The sequence below is a fragment of the Benincasa hispida genome, chromosome 7, assembly GCF_009727055.1.
Source record: "Benincasa hispida cultivar B227 chromosome 7, ASM972705v1, whole genome shotgun sequence".
NCBI lineage: Eukaryota > Viridiplantae > Streptophyta > Magnoliopsida > Cucurbitales > Cucurbitaceae > Benincasa > Benincasa hispida.
In genome coordinates, this window is record NC_052355.1 from 26,641,727 (window position 1) to 26,661,393 (window position 19,667).

A 19,667-nucleotide genomic window follows, 5' to 3' on the forward strand; every position below is an offset into this window, starting at 1 on the left:
ATATATATGCTAAGATAAGATTGAAATAACCACGATGGTTAACATGTAAATATTAAAAGACTTTAGTGTCATTCTTTAGATAAAATAAATGGTAAACATATTTTTAAACTTTTATCATGATAAAGGGATCTTAGAAAGCTTATACATAATTGTCTAAACAAAACCTAAACTTTTAAAAATGAATAAATTTAGACTTATTTAAAATATTATATGAGAATCATCCATGTTTCATCACTAATCATCAACTTCGTAAAACCGACATTTGAAAAAGTCTACACATGTCCGATAATTGATATATGAATGATTTTATGTAATAGTAATGAGTGGTCTAGAATTAGATTTATTTATCAATGAAAACTTAAGAATTTATTTAATATAAATAATAAATTTCATAATATATTTATGTTAAGCAGGTGTAAATTGATATATTGATATAACTCTAAATGGGTCGTTTGGTTGGAGGGAAAAGATGGTGGGGAATGGGAATGGGTTTACAAAGCCCATGTTTGGTTTGTGAGATTTGTTTATTTATCTTGGAAAAGACAATTTCTAGGTATCTTTTACCCATACAAATGAAGGAATTACATACCTATTGAGAAGTGTGGGTTTTCATTTCTTCTACCGTTTCCTACCACGATTTTCCTTCCTTCCAGCCGTGAAATCGTATAGCATTTTGTTACTCAGTGATCGTGTAGCATTTTATAAGTGATCGTATAGCATTTGGTAAGCGATCGTATAACATTTTGTTACTTAGTGATCGTGTAACATTTAGTAAGTGATCGTATAGCATTGGGTAGGCGATCGTATAGCATTTTGTTACTCAGTGATTGTGTAGATAATTTAAGTGATCGTATAGTATTTTGTAAACGATTGTTTGGACTTATTTTCACAATCTCAATTTTTTTTAATTCCCACATACTATTCTCAAACATTGTTTTCCATGTATAACCAAACATAGTCATCCTTGATTCCCAGTAATTTTATTTCCACATCCTTAATTCTTGAGTATTGAGAAAACATCAATCCAAATGGCCCCTAAAAGAAAAGTCAGGACAATTATACCGAAGTTAATCTAAAGTTGCTGATGGTATAAATTTATATTTTAAAATAAAATAATGTGAAATTAAAAATGAAAAGGGTAGGAAAAATAAAATAAAATAAAAGCAGTGGCAGAAATTGTTTGGATTAGTGTGTGGATCACAAAACTCTGTGCGCTTCGTGTCCTTGTAAGTTGTAACGAAAAATGAGAAGCACTCCCTTCGCCATTGTTGTCAGCTTCCTTCCACCAACGATTCATCTCTAATCTTCACTATCAGAACTCTTCCCTAAATTGCTGCACTCTAATCTTCGCTATTCCTCTCCTCGATTCAGTTTCAGATGGCAATGATTCTCAAAGGAGGACGCGGAATTGGAGTTTCAACTGCTACTTACTTTCCTCACAATTCCAAACCTTCCCCAGTTTTCTCCCTTCACACGGTACGTTTCCTCCTTTTGTTATCATTTTCGATTCCGATTCCGATTCCGGTTCCGATTCCATGTTGTTCTTGTCAATTTATTCTTGTTTTGGTTCTCTTGTGAATAGAACAACAATTTTTGTTATACCTTTTTCGAGTTTCGTATTCTCTTTTATAGCACAGTTCTTAAGGAACTCATAGTTGATTTTACTTGCTTTTGTTCTCCCCACTGTTGATTAGCTGTGAGATGATTGAGTGGTTGGAGAAGAAAAGAGGAAAATGAAGTTTAAAAATTCTCCCTAGAATCGTGTCATATTAGGTAGTTTTGGTTTGCAAAATATTACATGATTTGAAATTGTAATGCCAAATTAAAGCAGTTAGCAGAAGAGAAAAATATTATCAGGACTTACTTTGAAATAATCTGTACTTGAACTATTTCAGGGATTGAATTTGTTATATCATTATTGAACACCAAAGCTTGAACTGATTGGGTTATGATAAATTTAATTATTAATTCATATTCTTAATATTTCTTCCCACTTGTGGGATTGGAAATTAGCACATGGTGAAACAAATAGCTTTCAATATTAGATGCAGAGGAAACGACTTCATAAGGGTTTGAACTTAGGATATATTGCTAACCCAAAAGTTAAAGTTGAGGGATTGTGGTAAATAAATTTAATTAACAATTATTTTCAACAGTGTTCAGTTATTTCTTTGTCTTCTCTCCTGTTTCAATTGGGGGCAGAGTCATGAACGTGAGAGAGAGAGAGAGAGAGAGCAGGGGAGGGGAGATTCAGTTGGTAGAGAAAATTGTATGAGAGTTCAAAATGGACGCATAAGATAAAGAAGACGGTAACCATTCCCTCAACTCACCAACTCACTGTACTAGATAGAAACATGAAGGTAATATGATCCTATAGGTATGGTTAATATGTATATAAATTATAAATATTACATAATAAATATAGAAAAGAGGATTCAAACCCAAGATATGAGGCACTTATAAGTTCATAACCACTTTGCTCAAGTCGGTGCTATGAATCTATGATAGGTAGTTGTGGCAAAGGACATCAAAATGGTTGAACCATAATTTCTGCCTTGGCTATCTTTTTCTTTGAGTTGTTTCTAGGAATATAAGTTTTTCTTCCATTCATGATAATTGTATTCCTGTCATACCAGAAAGAACGCATGAGGTCAATCACTTAAACAAAAGGTGTGGACAGTATTTGTTGGTATATACCAAAATCTACTAAAACAGTGGAGTGATTGTGTCACCTAGCTTTTATGATTATAGTTGGAATCTATCATCTCTGTTCATCGCTACAGACAGCATCCTGCTCTTCATTATATATATATATATATATAAAAAAGCTAACTAAAACTAGATATAACTTAAGTTGACTTGTGCAGATGGTACATAAGCTTGCAGCTGAACGCAAAGTCGTATGCTGCTCTACCTTGCAAGAATCATCTACTCCAACAGGTTAGGTGCTCGCAAAATTTTCAAAGTACATCACTGAAAGAATGACAGAGTGACCTGTAAAGAACATGGATAGTGGATACATATAGACACGATGTGGATATGGAGACACATCATTTTTAAGAAGTCTAGAACACGGACACGACAAGAACGTGTGTATTAAAATTTACATTTTTAAAATCATGTCATTATTATATTATAAGGAAATTCAACGGCATTTAATATGTGTTTAACAAATGTTGGACTTATATTTAATTTGTACATTGTGCTAAAAAGTATCCAATACGTGTCTAATAAGTGTTGGAGTGTTCAAGTATCTGACATGTGTTGGACAAGAACTAACCAAACTAAAGTGTCCATGTTTCTTAGGTAACTCTATAATCTTTAGTCTTTTTCTCTTCCAAACGAAAAGAGTCAGGCTCTGGTTCATTTGTTTCTGTCTGCCGTGTATATTAATACTCAATTTATGGCATCTGCTGAAATAGAAGTCTTTTCTATCAGTTGCGGCCGAGCCAAAGGAGATAAAGACAGTCCCGAAGGAAGCTCCAGCAAAGGCCAAACCGCCAGCAAAAGCTCCAGTGAAGCCACTGCCTGAGTTGATGGAGGAAGATGTCATACCTTCGCTGAAAGCGATTCTTGAAGCACAAGCCGATGTCTCCGATATTGGACTATCGTTCCAAGACAACAGAGTTAGTTTCTCTCATCCTCAATTCTCGTTCACTGATAAACTCTTAGCTTGGGCTCATTGAATTTGGATTGACAATGGCAGTTGGATGGTTCATTCTTGAAAAATGGAGTTCCTTACACATTTTGGGCTTTTTTCCCCAATGGCCTCACAGGTACTTAAATTCTTAGATAATGTAAATTACAAAAAGTACCTTAACTTTGTCATTTATTTCAAAAGTTTCAATATTATCCTTAACCTTAGATAAACGTTTCAAAACGACTTGAAACTATGTAGTGGTGACCTTGAATAGAAATTAGGACTCGAACACCACCACGCTCACTCTAGGTTCTGATTTCCAACTAATATTCTAACAGATTTCTACACCAAGTGATAGTTTTACAACATTTATGAAAGTTCAAGGATCATATTGCAACTTTTGAATAACGTTGGGTATTGTTGATAAACGGAAAAACCATCTAAGCTCGATGTTTGAGACCCTTCAATGGTTGAATCACGAACAGGTCCCAAAGGGTTTTCACTATCTTCATATGGCAATGGAGGAAGCTCTGTTGAACCCTTTCTGGTCGATGAGAAGAAAGTTACAGCAAAGCTTATAGTTTTCTGGATTGAGAAGCGTTTGGCTGCACAAGGAATTATTCCAGTCTGGAAAAACTAATCAACAAAAAAAATTATTTTTTTTCTTTTCTTTTTAATTTTTTTGGTTGGGGCTTCTTTGCAAATGATGTATAGCATAATTCTCCATTCTATTGCAATTTGCTCCTTCAACAATGTTAGCTGATCCTATGAAATGTATCAACTTTTTAGTCCCAGAAGATAATTTTCTCCCTTTTATACTATTAGGAGCTTAATATGATCCTTAACTAAAAGAATGTAAATTCCATAAAATTTTCAATTACCATTGCAGCGCTGATTAGTACACATTTGACCCATTGGCCATTGGTTATTTTTGTTATATTAACCTTTTGGTAACCATTTTTTTTAGATTGCGATTTTTTAAATGATTTATAAACCATATCAAGGTACCAAAGTGATAAGATTTTTTTAATTAAAAAAAATTAAGCTAAAATTTCTGAGCATTGGCAAAGATATTCAATGAGTAATCCTCATCAATTTTGTGTATTATCAAACATAAACTTAGTTAAAAAAAAACTTATATTGAAATTAATGATTTAAAATGAGTGTTAATCGAGTTGGTCAATCAAGTTTGAGATTAATGATCCGTTTGGATTGACTTGAGAAGAAAATATTTGTTAGGGTTAGGTCTAAGTGTGATAGGGAGTTGAATTATGTGTAGGGTGAGAAAATCGAACTTCTAACCTCGAGATTTCAGTTGAGTTATGCTCATTTTGGTGTGTTTAAATTAAATAAATCTTGAAATTGAAAAGGAATAAAAATTGATTTCCTACGAACAAGTGCATGTTTGAGAATCATAATAAAATTGTTAAAATCATTTTTGTCATTTTTAAAATCATTCTACAATATATTTTTAATCATTCAAAATCAATTTTGATGATATAAAAATTACATATAAAAGTCTAAAACCAAATATAAAACAAATTTTGAGCGATAAAAAACGTGTAAGTTTTTTTTCTTTTAAAAATTGTTTCTTAAGCGGATAAATAACATTTTTTCATCTTTTCGTTCCCGCCAAAATATATCCTTGGTCAAGAACCGGCCATAAATTCCCGCCTTTTCGTCGTTCGTCGCTTGAAATTCTCAATCTCACTCCGAGCTCTCTCCCTCTCTCTGAATCGTGCGCGGAAGAATCATAGTCTCACAGGTAGCGTTAGAAATCGTTCTGAGCCGGCAGATTTAGGTTTTGAGGCTTTCTGCTACTTAGTTCGTCTCGTTATTAACAACTTGCACTTCTTCCATTGTATGTAAGGTAGTTGTTTTGATGATTTCCTCCATAACCATAGGCTCTGATGATATTTTGTGAAATTTATAGAACTATTCCGTTCAGCAGTTATATGAATCGAAATTTATTTCATTAATTTGATCGATTGTAATCTTCTTCGCAAAGGGCACGGTAAATCTGTAATTGATTTCCGGTCTCGTTGTAGTGGTATGTTCTGGTCGCCATATTAGCCAGGGAAATTAAAATCTGTTTGCCTACAAGCCTTTCCGAGTTCGTTTCTTTTGAAGTTGGATTCAGTTTCTACACTTATGCTGTCGATTACTACTTTTATTCTTCGCTTCTTGTACGATTCTGCTATACTCAACTCCATGAGTTGAACAGAGTTGCTAAGAGGTCACGATCTCAAGTATCTGTTGTGCTAAATGTTATAGTTGCGTTAAGTTGTTTGTTTCTGATGTTTTACCATTGAGACTAGAGGATGAAATTTATTTGGTGAAAGACATTTTTCTCATGCAGCATAGAGTTCATAATTTTCTTTCCAACGTTTTTGTTTCTCCCTTGCATGTAGGAGTGCTATCATGTTAGATTTATGAGGAGAAAATCGATTTATTATAATTTAGACATTGAAGTTGTATCACTTCAAACCCCAAACTAATAATTATATCAATCTAATCAATTTAGACCTATCATAATAGAATTAGTTTTAAAATTGTTAATGCACTATTTTCACACTTGTAGACTTTTCACTAGATTTAAGTGATTTTTCATCTTTTCATCTTCCTTTTTATTTTTTTGATTCTTATTTAGAAAGTATTACTTAATAACTTATCTTGCTATTTGGGTGAGATGTGATAATCGGTTTATCTAATTGATTCTAACGGGTTTTAAATGGAATAAGTGAATATAGTTATAAATTATAATAAATGGTTTGAATGGATTCTAAATTTAAGTTTTAAATTGATAAAATTATTAGTTTGAAGTTTTAACGGTATAATCTCAAAAGTGTAGGAGTTTTCTTCCAAATTTATTCAATTATTAAGTGTAGACACCAACATGATCTTTTTTATCATATTGCTAACCCAGTCAATTTAGATTGCTTTGATCATTCCACTGCCATGATCTTATCACAGTAACTGTTTAATCCTAAACATCATGTCACTCGTCATGGTTGGTTTTTTCAGGATATGGATACGTCAAACCCTGCAGTTTTTGTTAATGGTGAGTTATTGAGCATGCATTGTGGAAGAAAGATTCGAGCAGTGGTTCAAGTTATCCAAAGTGATGGTGGAATCGTTACAGGAAAATCTACGGATGAACAACAATTGACTATTCGTGGCTTGCCCACAGTCCCTCTCATGAACTTTGTAGAGGTGGTTGGTATTGCTGAGGCTAACAAGATCATCAATGTTGAACATTGGACTGACTTTGGAACCACTTTTGGTATGTACTATAACCATTTCTTTCTGTTATCATCATTATGCCATTGATAACATATCTCACTGTTGCCTATGGATTTGAAAGCTCAGCAAATGCCATTTGGTCTCTTTGACATGATCAATCTTTTCTCTTATCCCTCACGAATGTTAGATTAAATGACTTGTTTAGTTATTTGGTTTTAGAATCGAAACTCTCTTTCTTAAAATTTATGTTAGTCCTCCAAAATTATCTCATGATAGTAGTGGCTTAGCCCTCTGCACTTCTTGCAGCTTCTTCTATAGAGAGAATAAGGGGTTGGTATTAGATAAACATGAAGTAACATTTAACTAATTTATTTGAAAGTTAAGAAGCTATTAAGTATAAAATTGAAAGTTTAGTTTATGGTCTAAACTTGTAATATAACTTGAAATTTACCTCTTTTTCAGATACTCAATCTTACAATCAGCTATGCCAACTTGCAAATGGGGAATTCAGAAGTTTATTTATTTAAGGATTAGTAGCTACGCCATGAGAAGAGGCAAGAGGTGTAATTTGTTATGTGATTTTGAGTTTTCTATGTTTTTAACTCTTGTGGCATGTTAACTTGTCTAACTGCCACTAATTTATTTAAAGCAACACGTGGTGTTTGTTTTGGTCTCTGTGTTAACTTATGGATTTCAATTTCTCATCTTCCTAGTAGTCCAGGTACTCGATTTACACTTTTTTTTATTTGTTGTTCAAACCACTGAATCACTAGTTTCTCTTCTAAGGAATGATTTTGTCATTATCCATAATCACTTTCGAATACATCTTTAATCATTCAAAATCAACTTAAAACACAATTACAGATACATTTGAGAGTGATTTTTACAGGACAAAAATTATACTTTATAATATACTCTTAGTTTTTAGTTGAGCACAGTCAACCTATTTTTTCGAATCTCTTTAGCCCTGAATTATGATTCGAGCAGAGACATGCGGGTAAGTTTGAGTCAACAATGGGTTGAGACATGAATTGATTTTTGGTTTAAATATTATTTTGATCTCCGAATTATTTATTTTGGATAAAATTGGTTATTATATTTTTAAAATGTTTAAATTGGTCCTTATATTTTTACCTTTGATTCAATTTAGTTATTGTAATTTCAAATGTGAATATATGGTTATGTTAATTTTTATTTTTAATTATTTTTTTAAATGTGAACTAAAATAGTTACTTTTTAAAACAGGTTGAATAGTCCAAGAATCAACCAAACTAAATTGAATGGCTTTGTAAATACATGATTCAAATTGAAAGAAACAGGAAGCAGAGTAGATAACATATATTACAAAGAAGTCATCTCTGAAATCGGATTGAATCAACGATCGAATCGAATAGACTTACTAAGTTTCAATTTTATAAAGTGACTGATAGTTTGAAAGTTTATTAGATAGAAATTTGTGAAATTTGAATGACGTTAGAATAAGAATATTATTTGAAATAGCTACAGTCAGTCCACTTTGTCAAAAAACAGTCGCTTTGGCCGAGTGGTTAAGGCGTGTGCCTGCTAAGTACATGGGGTTTCCCCGCGAGAGTTCGAATCTCTCAGGCGACGTTTTTTTTCCTTTTAATTAATTTATTTAGTTTTTTTTTAGATTTCATTTCAAAATTGTATTCTAATTCCAACTTTTTTTTTTATCAAGCAAACAATACTTTCTCAATTGAACTGTGTTTGACATACTCTTGAATTATTATTATTATTATTATTATTATTATTATTATTATTATTAGTCCTTAAAATTTGAAGTTATGACTAATTTGAAATAAATTTTTAATTTAAAAAAATTAAAAGTGTAGGTCTCGTTTGATAATCATTTGGTTTTTTGTTTTTTGTTTTTGAAAATTAAGTTTATAGATACTACTTTCATCTCTAAATTTCTTCATTTGTGTTATCTTTTTTTTAAATTACCAATGGTTTAAAAAACCAAGCCAAATTTTGAAAACTAGAAAAAATAGTTTTTAAAAACTTATATTTGTTTTTGGACTTTGGTTAAGAATTCAAACATTGTATTTAAAAGAAATATGTAAATTATCATAAGAAATGAAGAGAAAATAGACTTAATTTTCAAAGATAAAAAATGAAAAATGAAATAGTTATCAAACGGGAATGTAATTTTCTCTACTATTTTGAAAAATGTTTAATATTTTTTAATTGTATTAGGAAATTTTTTTACCATTATTGTTTGATACATTAGTTACCTTTTTTTAGGAAATATTGAGTATGTTAAAAATTTATTATTCACAACATTTAAAATTTATGGATTTATTTGAGCGAGTTTATGCAAATCTAACTTAATCTCACTCGACAACATATCTGACCCTATGACATTTAGTTGTGAAAGATATTCGTAGATGAGGGGCCATAACCATCATGTTTGAATCCATTTTCTCTAAGTTCTCTATTCATAGTCCTTGTTGATTTATTAGATGTCTTTAAAGTTTAAAATGATGTAAAACACGATTAAATCTTTAAAATCTTATTAGATAATTTTTAATTTTAATTTATTAGACAAAAATTAGGTCCGATTGATAACTATTTTGTTTTTTATTTTTGTGTTGAAAATTAAGCTTATGAACACTACTTTCATCTCCAAATTTCTTCTTTTGTAATCTACTTTTTACCAATGATCTAAAAAACCAAGCCAAATTTTGAGAACTAAAAAAGAAGTTTATTTTTTTTTTTAAATTGCGCTAAAAATTCAACTATTGTACTCGAGAAATATGCAAATTATTGTAAGAACTGTTGATGAAATAGACTTAATTTTCAAAAATAAAAATAAAAATTCAACCATTGTACTCGAGAAATATGCAAATTATTGTAAGAACTGTTGATGAAATAGACTTAATTTTCAAAAATAAAAATAAAAATTCAACCATTGTACTCGAGAAATATGCAAATTATGTCTTTTAGTAGATTAACGTACTAAAATTAAAAAGAATTTGTATTGGATTATTGTTATGGCTTTTTAATAATAATTAGGGACAACAACACATAACACATTAATAAAGGTCCTATATTTCAATTATGTCAACATTTTCTATTATTTACATAAATATCTAAGTGGGTAGCTTAATTACACAAAAATCAGGATTCAATTTCTTTTAATCCCCAACCTACAATTATACTTCTTACGGTGGACGGTAGGGTTGGCAACGAGGCCGGAGCAGGGCGGGGGAGGGTCACCCGTCCCCGCCCCGTGGGAAAAATTCCCCATCCCCATCCCCGCCCCCGCCATATGAAGAAGGGGACGGGGGCGAGGATTCCCCGTCAGGGAAACGAGTCCCCGCAGGGCTCCATTCCCCATTTCCCCGCGGGGATTCCCCTACTAATTCCCCGCGGGGAATCCCTATTAGATCCCGCGGGATTCTCCATTTTTTTCTTTTAATTTTTTAAGTTTGGGCTTGACTTTTGGGCTTAAATTTAGAATTTATATATTCAATATTGGGCTCACAATACTTATAAGTATAAAAATAAATTATTTTAATATATTATAAAATATATATTTATAAAATATTAAAAATATAACTATAAAAAATCGGGGTCGGGGTCGGGGCGGGGATACCATCCCCGTCCCCGCCTCGTCCTCGAAAAAATTCCCCAGTTTGACCCCATCCCGGTCAAACCAGGGATTCCCCACCCTGCGAGAATTTTTGCCAACCCTAGTGGGCGGCTGAAGAGAGAAATTGCATTTATGATATATTTTTTCATATTTACGAATCATCTTCAATGTTGGAGAGAAGCTGCATTTATTATATTCTATTAATTATTTGAGATTTATTCTCATTTTCAATTAGAGAGGGAAAATGGATTTAATATGATTTTATTTTTCATTTAACACATTTAGACGTATCAAGCAACTCGCTTTTCTGACAGATTCCTAGTTATTTTAAATATTCCTTAGAACATTGTTTTAGATGTTTGCAAATATTTAACCAATATATGAAATATACTACATATATAAATCAGACATTGACTCAATATTCAACATAAATTTCAGTATATATCATAAATTTCTTTTATACCATAGTATGTATAATTCCAATAAATCAAAATTTAATAAAAACTCCGTAACAAAAGTGTAATTCAAAACTAAATTAATAATTTCAATATATCACAGTATATAAATCACTCAACGTTCAACATAATTCATAGTATATATAAAGAATTTCACATAAATTTCATTTAATTAGTTAGAATTCCCAATGAATTCCATTTAAGCTTTAAATGTATTTATTATATATAATTAATTAGTTGATATTTTTCTCATTTGAAATTAATGTGATTTTTTGTCCCCAAGTTTACATATACACACTGATATATGTATTTGTATATACCTTTGTTTATTTAAAAATATGAAATTATGATACCTATTGTGATATAAATTGAATTTATGATATATTGTGATATATTATGGGTACATTGAAGTTGTTAAATTAATTTCGAATTACACTTCAGTTAGGAAATTGTTGTTGAATTTTGATTTATTGAAATTATATACTGTGATATAAAAGAAACTTACGATATATACTGGGATTTATGTTGTACATTGAGTCCATTTCTGATTTACATATTGCGGTATATTTCCTATATTGGTTAGAACATTTACATCTAAAACAATGTTCTAAGATATATTTAAAATAACCATGAATTCGTCAAAAAAATCATTTGTTTGATACGTCAAATGTGTTAAATGAAAATAGAATAATATTAAATACATTTTCTCTCTCCAATTGAAAATTGGGAGACATTAAAAATGCTTCGTAAATATGGAAAAAATAGAATAAATACACTTTTTCTCTCCGGCCATCCACCACAAGGGGTATTTTTGTCCAAAAATAGCATTAAAACTCTAAAATGAAGATATCCAAATATTCAGACATTTTAAAAAATAAGTTTTCAAAAGGATTAAATCTATAATCATCCCTAATAATTATTATTGAAATGGTTTGATTCAAAAGTTTTGGAATAGAGTAGGTTTGATATGCGATCTAGATTCCTTAAAATTGTTTTTGAATTCTGTAACTTAAATAGTAAAATTATGAAAATAACATTTTGTATGTTTTTATTTAGATATTGTATTTAAGACTAAAATGTGTAGTTGTATTAAAAATATATCATCAACCTATGATAATACTCAAATTGAACATAATTGAGCATATGATAATACTTAAATTAAGCATAGTTCAACTATATATACTAAGTGAGAGGTTCAATTTCTCACTTCATATATGTTATAAAAAAATTGATAATAATTGAGATTTAATCTAATTTACAACTATATATATGGTTTACAAATATATTATCAAACACGACCAAGAAATCAAGTTTTTGCATAGAAAGGTAGGGAGAAAGTATTTCCTCTGTTTTTTATTCAATTAATGAACAATATCGTATCATATATATACAATTGAGAATCCTTAAAATTAGGGCAAAAGAGTATCTGAAATTCTAAGATAAAAAAGGAAATAAAGAAATAAATAAAAACACGTATTTGCTGCTAACTGGTGCCACCACAGTGTTGTACAAAACCGAATTTGTTGATGGAAGATTCTGGAGAGAGGATGGCATGGCCCTTTTCCAAATTTCTTACTTTGGCGGTCAGATAAATACGGCGTGTTTATTCTTCTCCCTAACATCCCCCTCAAATGAGGGGTAGTTCAACTATCCGAGTTTGGACCTTAAAGTCTGAAAAGAATGACCGAGAGATTTTGTGAGACAATCAGCCAACTGTTTGGATGAGGGAACAAAGTGAACTTCAAGATTCCCACTGAGCACTTGATCACGAACAAAACGCACATCTATTTCGATATGCTTGGTGCAAGCAAGAAAAATGGGGTCATTTGCTAAAGATCGAGCATTGATGTTGTCACACTAAAGGACATGACGATCAATAATCGAAAAACCAATCTCCCTTATCAGTTGTTTTAGCCAAATAATTTCAGCACTAGCATGGGCAAGAGCCTGGTATTCAGACTTCGTACTGGAACAAGACACAACTTATTGCTTTTTGGAGGACCACGACACAAGTGTATTGCCTATAAATACACAATAGGCAGCCGATTTTCGATCATTGATATTGATGGCCCAGTCAGCATCAGAGAAGGTTGTGATGTTGAATCTATCACTGGGCTGAATGAGGATGCCCATATGCTTTGTGCCAACTAAGTATCGAAGGACTCTCTTGACCACTTGCCAGTGAACATCAGTGGGTTACTTCAGAAATTGACTAAGGTTGTTGGCCACATAGGCAGTATCAAGCCGAGCTTGGGTTAAGTATTGAAGGGCACCCATTGTACTCCTACATAAAAATGAATAAGATAATGGAGTGCCATCAGAGATGGATATAGTGTAACAACCCGACTTCCCAGGGCTCAAGCTAGGCCGTTACTACACATGTGAATGCATAGAATTTAAAATGACACATTTTCATAACGAAATAAATGCTAGATAAATAAAGTCAAATAAAAGATTTCTTTTAAAACCAAATGATAAAAGTAAAATAACAGGGTACCCATAAATTATAATTAGAAATAAATAAGTCTAAAAAACTTTAAAAGACTGAAAATGAGTACCAAACGGTAGGTTTCAAACATCATGATTGAAAGTTTAAAGACATGAAAATAAATTTTGAAACATGAACAAAAGCATAAAACTGGTCCCAGTGACTCGATCACAGATTCCGCTTGTCATTCATCAGCATGCTCTTACCCTTACCTGAAAAAGGACATGAGAAAGGATGAGTATAAAATACTCAGTAAGTAACCCTACTACTGAGGTCAGACTCGACATTTATGTCTAATAAATACAACATGAACTGAAACTCTATACTAGTGGGACCTGAAAATTTAATTAAAGAGTTTAATTAATTAATCTCGTACCATTGGAGCTTCTAAACTATAGGTCCATAAAGCCATCTTGATAACTCAATAAGGATTAATGAGAATCAATTAATTTGAATCGTTCAAATTAATTAAAGAGATTTAATTGTATAAGATATATGTGATACATTATATTATAAAGTTTAAATGAGAGAAATAAATATTTGAATATGATTCAAATATTAATTATATGAATATAATTCATATAAAAACTGTAGGTTAAAATTAATGTGAATATGATTCATATTAACTATAGGTTATATGAGAGAATATAAACTATAAGTTATATTATATGTGATATAATATAAACTATAGGTTATATATTATATGAGATATAAGATACAATTTAGATTTAATTATATTAAATTAGTTTAATATAATTATAATTTGAATTTGAAATTCAAATAAATAACTCCCAGTGAGATATTTTTCATGATGTGGGAAGTTACCTCTCATATGGAGTGCAAAGGAGTTGTGAGATTTATTCATTGATTATGTGATTTTCATTTCACATAATACTTTCTCTAACTTCATCTCCTTCAAGTGCCAAATTCTCTCTATAAATCAGTCTTTCTCCCTTCCACCAAAATTAATCAAGGAAGCTCACAACTCTTCTTGATTCTCATCTTAAAAATAACAAGGTAATCATTGTGGCGGTATCCTCGTTGCTGTGTTCGAGGTCTTGTTGTGAAGCAGTGTTTGTAAAAAAGAGATTTTGTTCATGATCTTGTTGCTGGAGAGGAATTCGAGAATAAACGGTTCTTCAAGGGTAAGTCTATCTCCATCCCTTTCCTCTTTGTAATTTATAGTAGAATTTCATGCTTTAGGCTTAAGATTGAATGTTTATCCATATTTCCATCCTCTCTGTTTAAGTTCAAGTTACAAAATAAAATTCTAAGACATGAATGTGATCACTCGCTTCCGCTGCGGGAATTTCATTCCCTTCATTAACATGATTTTACAAAATAATGAAAAAATTGATGAAATTTAAATACTTAATGACATAAAGTTTGTATTATCGGAAGGAAATCACAACAGATATCTCCATGAGCAGCAAAAGTAGATCGTTCCAAATTCCATTTAGAATGAACACAAGCAATACAGTCTTAAACTAAAACTAACAGATTATGCATAAATAAAAATTACAGCATGTTATAAGAGAATACAAGGGATAGAGTATGTGTACCTTTGAAGAACCATTCTTCAAGTATCCCTCGACCGATTTCCAATATGTCCAAAGCAACACTCGAATGCAAGAAACGGACTAGCCAAAAACACGAACAACTTGAAGCTCCTTGAACCCAATCGAATCCAACTCGATCCATGAACGGAGATAGAACACCACCACAAGTGTTACCTTGGTATTCTCGATGTGAGAATCCAGGAGTTGTGAGCTCTGTATGATCTTGGATTGAGGAGCGAAGGAGATATACGATCGAGTAAGTGGGAGATATGAACACTGTCTATCGCATAGACGATGTACTCGATCATTTAGATAATGGAAGCCTATCGCATAGACTTTGCTACTCGATCGTGTAGCAACGATCAATGAGTAACTATCGTATAGTCAACTCTTAAATGATCGTGTATGCTCTCAACGACTATCGCTTAGTAAAAACTATTTTTACTTGATAGCCTTTTCGTGAGAATTTTCCTAAAGAATCAACCATTAAATTTGGAAAACAATTTTCCTTCTATCTCACGGTTACCATAAAACTTCCAATAACCTCCCACTTAAAACGGTTATTAGAGAAAAAGAATTAATTATCATATAATTAATATATTATAAATAAATATGATAACCAACTTATCATATTATATTTGTAACCTATAGTTTTAATATTTCATCATATGAAACATATAAACCATAGTTTTTTTTTTTTTTTTTTTCTATTTTATGGTACTTTAAATCATATTTATATTAATTACTCAAAATAATGTATCTAATACATCATATCAATTATATCACATATAACTGAATTTCCTCTTGTTAATTTGAACACTTCAAACCAACCCAAATTCTGATTCTCAACTTGAACCCATTGAGCTACCAAGGAGACCTCATGGACCTATAGTTTGAAGCTCAATAGTACATGAATAACTGACTAAACTCTTTAGTCATGAGATCCACCATCCGTTAACTATTGGGCACTCCACTAAAGTCCGACTGTTGCACTCTTTTTCTATGTCCATATAACCAATCAACAGTGCAATAACCCTTCACATATCGCTCGTAAGTACAGCTGGATCAATTTACCATTTTGCCCCTATAGTTAATCTAACTCTTTAAGTACCACTGATTCCTCTAATGAATAATAAGTCATAATCCTACTATGACTGAGTTCTCTCTTCCAAAGAGAGGGTGTGTGGCCACTATGTTCAAGACCCAGAATCAGCCCTTAAGGGAGCAATTTATCTACTTACCCTTGCTTCGGGGAAGAAGTGAATTCCATCTTGTGTAGCTGAGTTTCCAACTGCTCAATTAGACGAATCCCCAAAAAGGTAGGCTTGTTGAGTTGACAATTTGGCCACTCTCACCCATACTAATCAAATGACTGCCCTCATAGGCAAGAGTTCCCAACTCACTCAGGATTAAGGTCATGTCACCTATGATCATTTTAGTGAAATGTAAGTCTCAATTATCAACGACGTTATATAAAGAGACTAATCATCTCGTGGTCCGGTCTAATACAAACTCTTTGTATAGGACAGCCCCGCTCGCATGTATCCACATGAATGGTCATGATCAAACCATTTGTAGCACTTTACAACACTTGTAAAAATCTACAAAGCGGGTCGTATCCGTAGTATCACCAGGATAAAGTATCCCTTCTTTATCCTTATACTACAGACTATTTAGGCGATTACTTAAGGCATGATCTACTTGTATGTCTCACATACATGCTTAAGTTACATGAAATAACCACAGATCTTACTTTATTGGATATGAGTAAATGTAAATAAAATAACATTTATTGTATTAATAACGATGTGTGTACAAGATGTTTACAAACTACGAGAGAGAATTAGGACACCAATCCCAACATTATCTGTCTCGAGGTTAGAGGATCAATTCCCCTACTGCACAAATTGCAAAAGAAAAAAGAAAAAAAATCATAAATGGTTAAAAAATGAATATAAAATGTGTCGGATGTAGTAGAAAGCCTCTATAACATAAATTGTATAGTGAAAATTAAATTGTGATTGAACATACATTTCATTAAGTATAACTTGTAAATATTTGACACTAAATTTGAAAGGGAAAAAAGATCGAAATGGAAAAAAAAATGAAAAGATAGATGAGTTTAGTAAAAATATATAAAGATGATATGATTAAACTAAACTAAAAGTTATATATTAACCCATATAAATAAATGTGACATAATAGGATATGTTACTTCACGAATAATTGTTGTGTGATTTCTTCTAATGAATTGACTTATGGAGGAAAAAAAAAAAGAAAAATATTAAGTACCTTATATAAGAATTACAAACATTGACATTTCTTTAAAAATAATTCAATAAGTATTTAATAAAAAAAAAAGTATTAAACAAATTAAGCATTAGAATAAATATAATGAAATTAGATTATGAAAAGAGAGAAAAAAAATAGTTGGTTGAGATTTTTAAATTAAAAAGTAAACTATTTTTATAGAAGATTTCACTAAAATTTTCAACTCCTCTCTCCATATCTCCCTAACTTCTTAAAAAATCTGTTATATGAACATCTTCCAATAAAACAAAACAAACATAAAAACACACTTTGAAGTCATCTGCAATTGGCCAAAATCGCACCATTAAAAATCGTTTCAATACTGTTTTTCTCTAAGTATTTACAAATATGTTACTCTTCCCTTTGTCATTCTAGTAGTGATAGAAGAAATAGTAACATGTGACTTCAAACTTAAATCCCATTTTAATTATTTTATTTCTTTTTCCTTTTCTAACGAAAGAATATCTTCAAGGTAAACCTTTCACTTCAAAAGACTTCTCAAAGACACTATGAATTTAGTCTACTGTGCACTCAAACTTAAATCTCTTCTTAATTCTTCTATTTCTTTTTCCTTTTCTAACAAATAACATTTTGAAGGCAAACTTTTCACTTCAAAAGACTTCTCAAAGCACACTACGAATTTTGTCATAAGATAAATAACAATACCTCCAAAATGAGTTTATGAATTTGCAGGCCTCAATTTAGTCTCCATAATTTCTTGAAAGATTTCAATGGAAGAGTTGTGTCTCATCATCATCAAATTTAAACAATCGTGACTTTTCCACATTAACTAATATATCAAATACATTCGAAACCTAAGGTCCCATTTGGTTTGGATCTGAAAATTAGTTTTCGAAAACAAAGAATTAGTAGAAAACAAAATCAAATCCTTATTTTTTACAATATCCGAAAAACACATTTGGTTCCAAATTAAAATTTTGAAATTTGAATTCAAAATTCAAAATTTGTGTTTGGTTGTGAATTCGAAAATGCAAGATTAATTTATGGTTGGTAAATTTCATTATTCTAGATAATTAAATATAATAATTTAATATAGTGTTTGGTTATTATAATGAATTTTTATCCCTAATAAGAGAAAGAAAAATAGTGGAAAGAGATTACACGATGAAAAAAAGTTTTTTGATTTATCGACATACAAGTGATAAAATGTGTAAAAGGATAAAAAATTATCTATGAAAAAATAATATAAATAATTTTCGAAGATCCTATAAATTTGGGGATTAATGTTGATAAAATATTGCACCATTTAAATTAGTGGTATATTCATATTCCTTCATATGTTTAACAATAAAAATCTCTTCACTAAAAATTTATTAGAGAAACAATTTGTAGATAGAAGCAAACTTTTCGACTCTAAAGAAAAAACTTATAATATTCAATTTGTAATTTGTATAGTTTGATATAAATGTATTAAGTGTATTTTGTGTTCATAATTTTTTTAAATAAATTTTGAAAACAAAGAAAACGACAATTTATTGTTTTTGAAAATGAAGTATTTTAAAGGTTGTTTTTGAAAATCGTTTTTGAGAATAAGTATATCAAACACGTTTTAATTATTTTCTTTGTATTTTTAATTTTTGAAAATATAGAAACAAAAAATGAATCACAAACCAGATGCGATCTAAGAGATACAAGATTAGTTGAAGGGCCACCTAATTAGGACAAGAAATGAGGGTAAGAAGGAAAATTTTAAAATACATGAGAGCATAAAGGGAAGGAGAAAATTCTCTAATATAACCCTTTTTTAATATAGCGAGTTGGGTTTGATTGGGTTGAAAAACTTTCTAGACCCAACCTAATTGTTCTTGTAAATTTCTTCAACCAAAATAATTCTTATTAAAAAATGAACTTAATCCAACCCAACCATGAAATATTTGAGTTGGGTTGGTTCGGATTAATCGGGTCATTTATTTAAAATTTTGTTCTAAAAAGAAGCAAAACAAAAATCTAATTTAATTATTTTCATATATTGAATTAAGATTAATAACTCAATTTCAATTTATATATTAAAATTTTTCTTTCTAAAATGTAAAGAAACTATTTTAAAGAATTGTTGAATAATAAATTATTTAAAAAATATTTGAATTAAATAAAATTAAAATCAATATATGTATAAATAATTATAATCGTAAATATATATATATTAAAGTTAATAATAAATTCGAGTTGATTTGAATTATATTAGATGAATCATGAACTAATTCAATCATAAAATTTTCATTTATTTAAATTAAACCTAACCCAAATCACAAGGATAGATTTTTGCATATCATTGAGTTTTTTATCCCTCGAAGCGACAATTGAAAAATGCTATATAACAGAAATCACACGAAAA

The 19,667-nt window shown here is 30.6% G+C and overlaps 2 protein-coding genes and 1 non-coding gene across 5 annotated transcripts; all 3 read left to right on the plus strand.

Moving 5' to 3' along the window:
* Window positions 1-1,184: 1,184 nt before the first annotated feature.
* On the plus strand, window positions 1,185-4,520 carry LOC120080914. 2 transcript variants are annotated; one of them, XM_039035591.1, is made up of 5 exons: window positions 1,185-1,476; window positions 2,868-2,940; window positions 3,439-3,626; window positions 3,707-3,776; window positions 4,126-4,520. In XM_039035591.1, exons 1-5 carry the CDS (start codon window positions 1,378-1,380, stop codon window positions 4,278-4,280), a joined length of 585 nt encoding a protein of 194 aa, XP_038891519.1. In that variant the 5' UTR covers window positions 1,185-1,377; the 3' UTR covers window positions 4,281-4,520. The 2 variants fall into 2 exon arrangements, with proteins under 2 accessions (XP_038891519.1, XP_038891520.1); XM_039035592.1 differs by lacking the exon at window positions 4,126-4,520 and adding an exon at window positions 3,979-4,116.
* A 732-nt stretch (window positions 4,521-5,252) lies between these two features.
* LOC120081912 (replication protein A 14 kDa subunit B-like) lies at window positions 5,253-7,635 on the plus strand. Of its 2 annotated transcripts, none has more exons than XM_039037091.1 (3): window positions 5,253-5,405; window positions 6,665-6,923; window positions 7,346-7,633. In XM_039037091.1, exons 2-3 carry the CDS (start codon window positions 6,668-6,670, stop codon window positions 7,408-7,410), a joined length of 321 nt encoding a protein of 106 aa, XP_038893019.1. In that variant the 5' UTR covers window positions 5,253-5,405; window positions 6,665-6,667; the 3' UTR covers window positions 7,411-7,633. The 2 variants fall into 2 exon arrangements, with proteins under 2 accessions (XP_038893019.1, XP_038893020.1); XM_039037092.1 differs by having other exon boundaries at window positions 5,357-5,510; window positions 7,346-7,635.
* Window positions 7,636-8,412: 777 nt separating this feature from the next.
* On the plus strand, window positions 8,413-8,494 carry TRNAS-GCU. The gene has a single exon. It is a non-coding gene; the product is annotated as a tRNA-Ser (tRNA).
* Window positions 8,495-19,667: the final 11,173 nt, after the last annotated feature.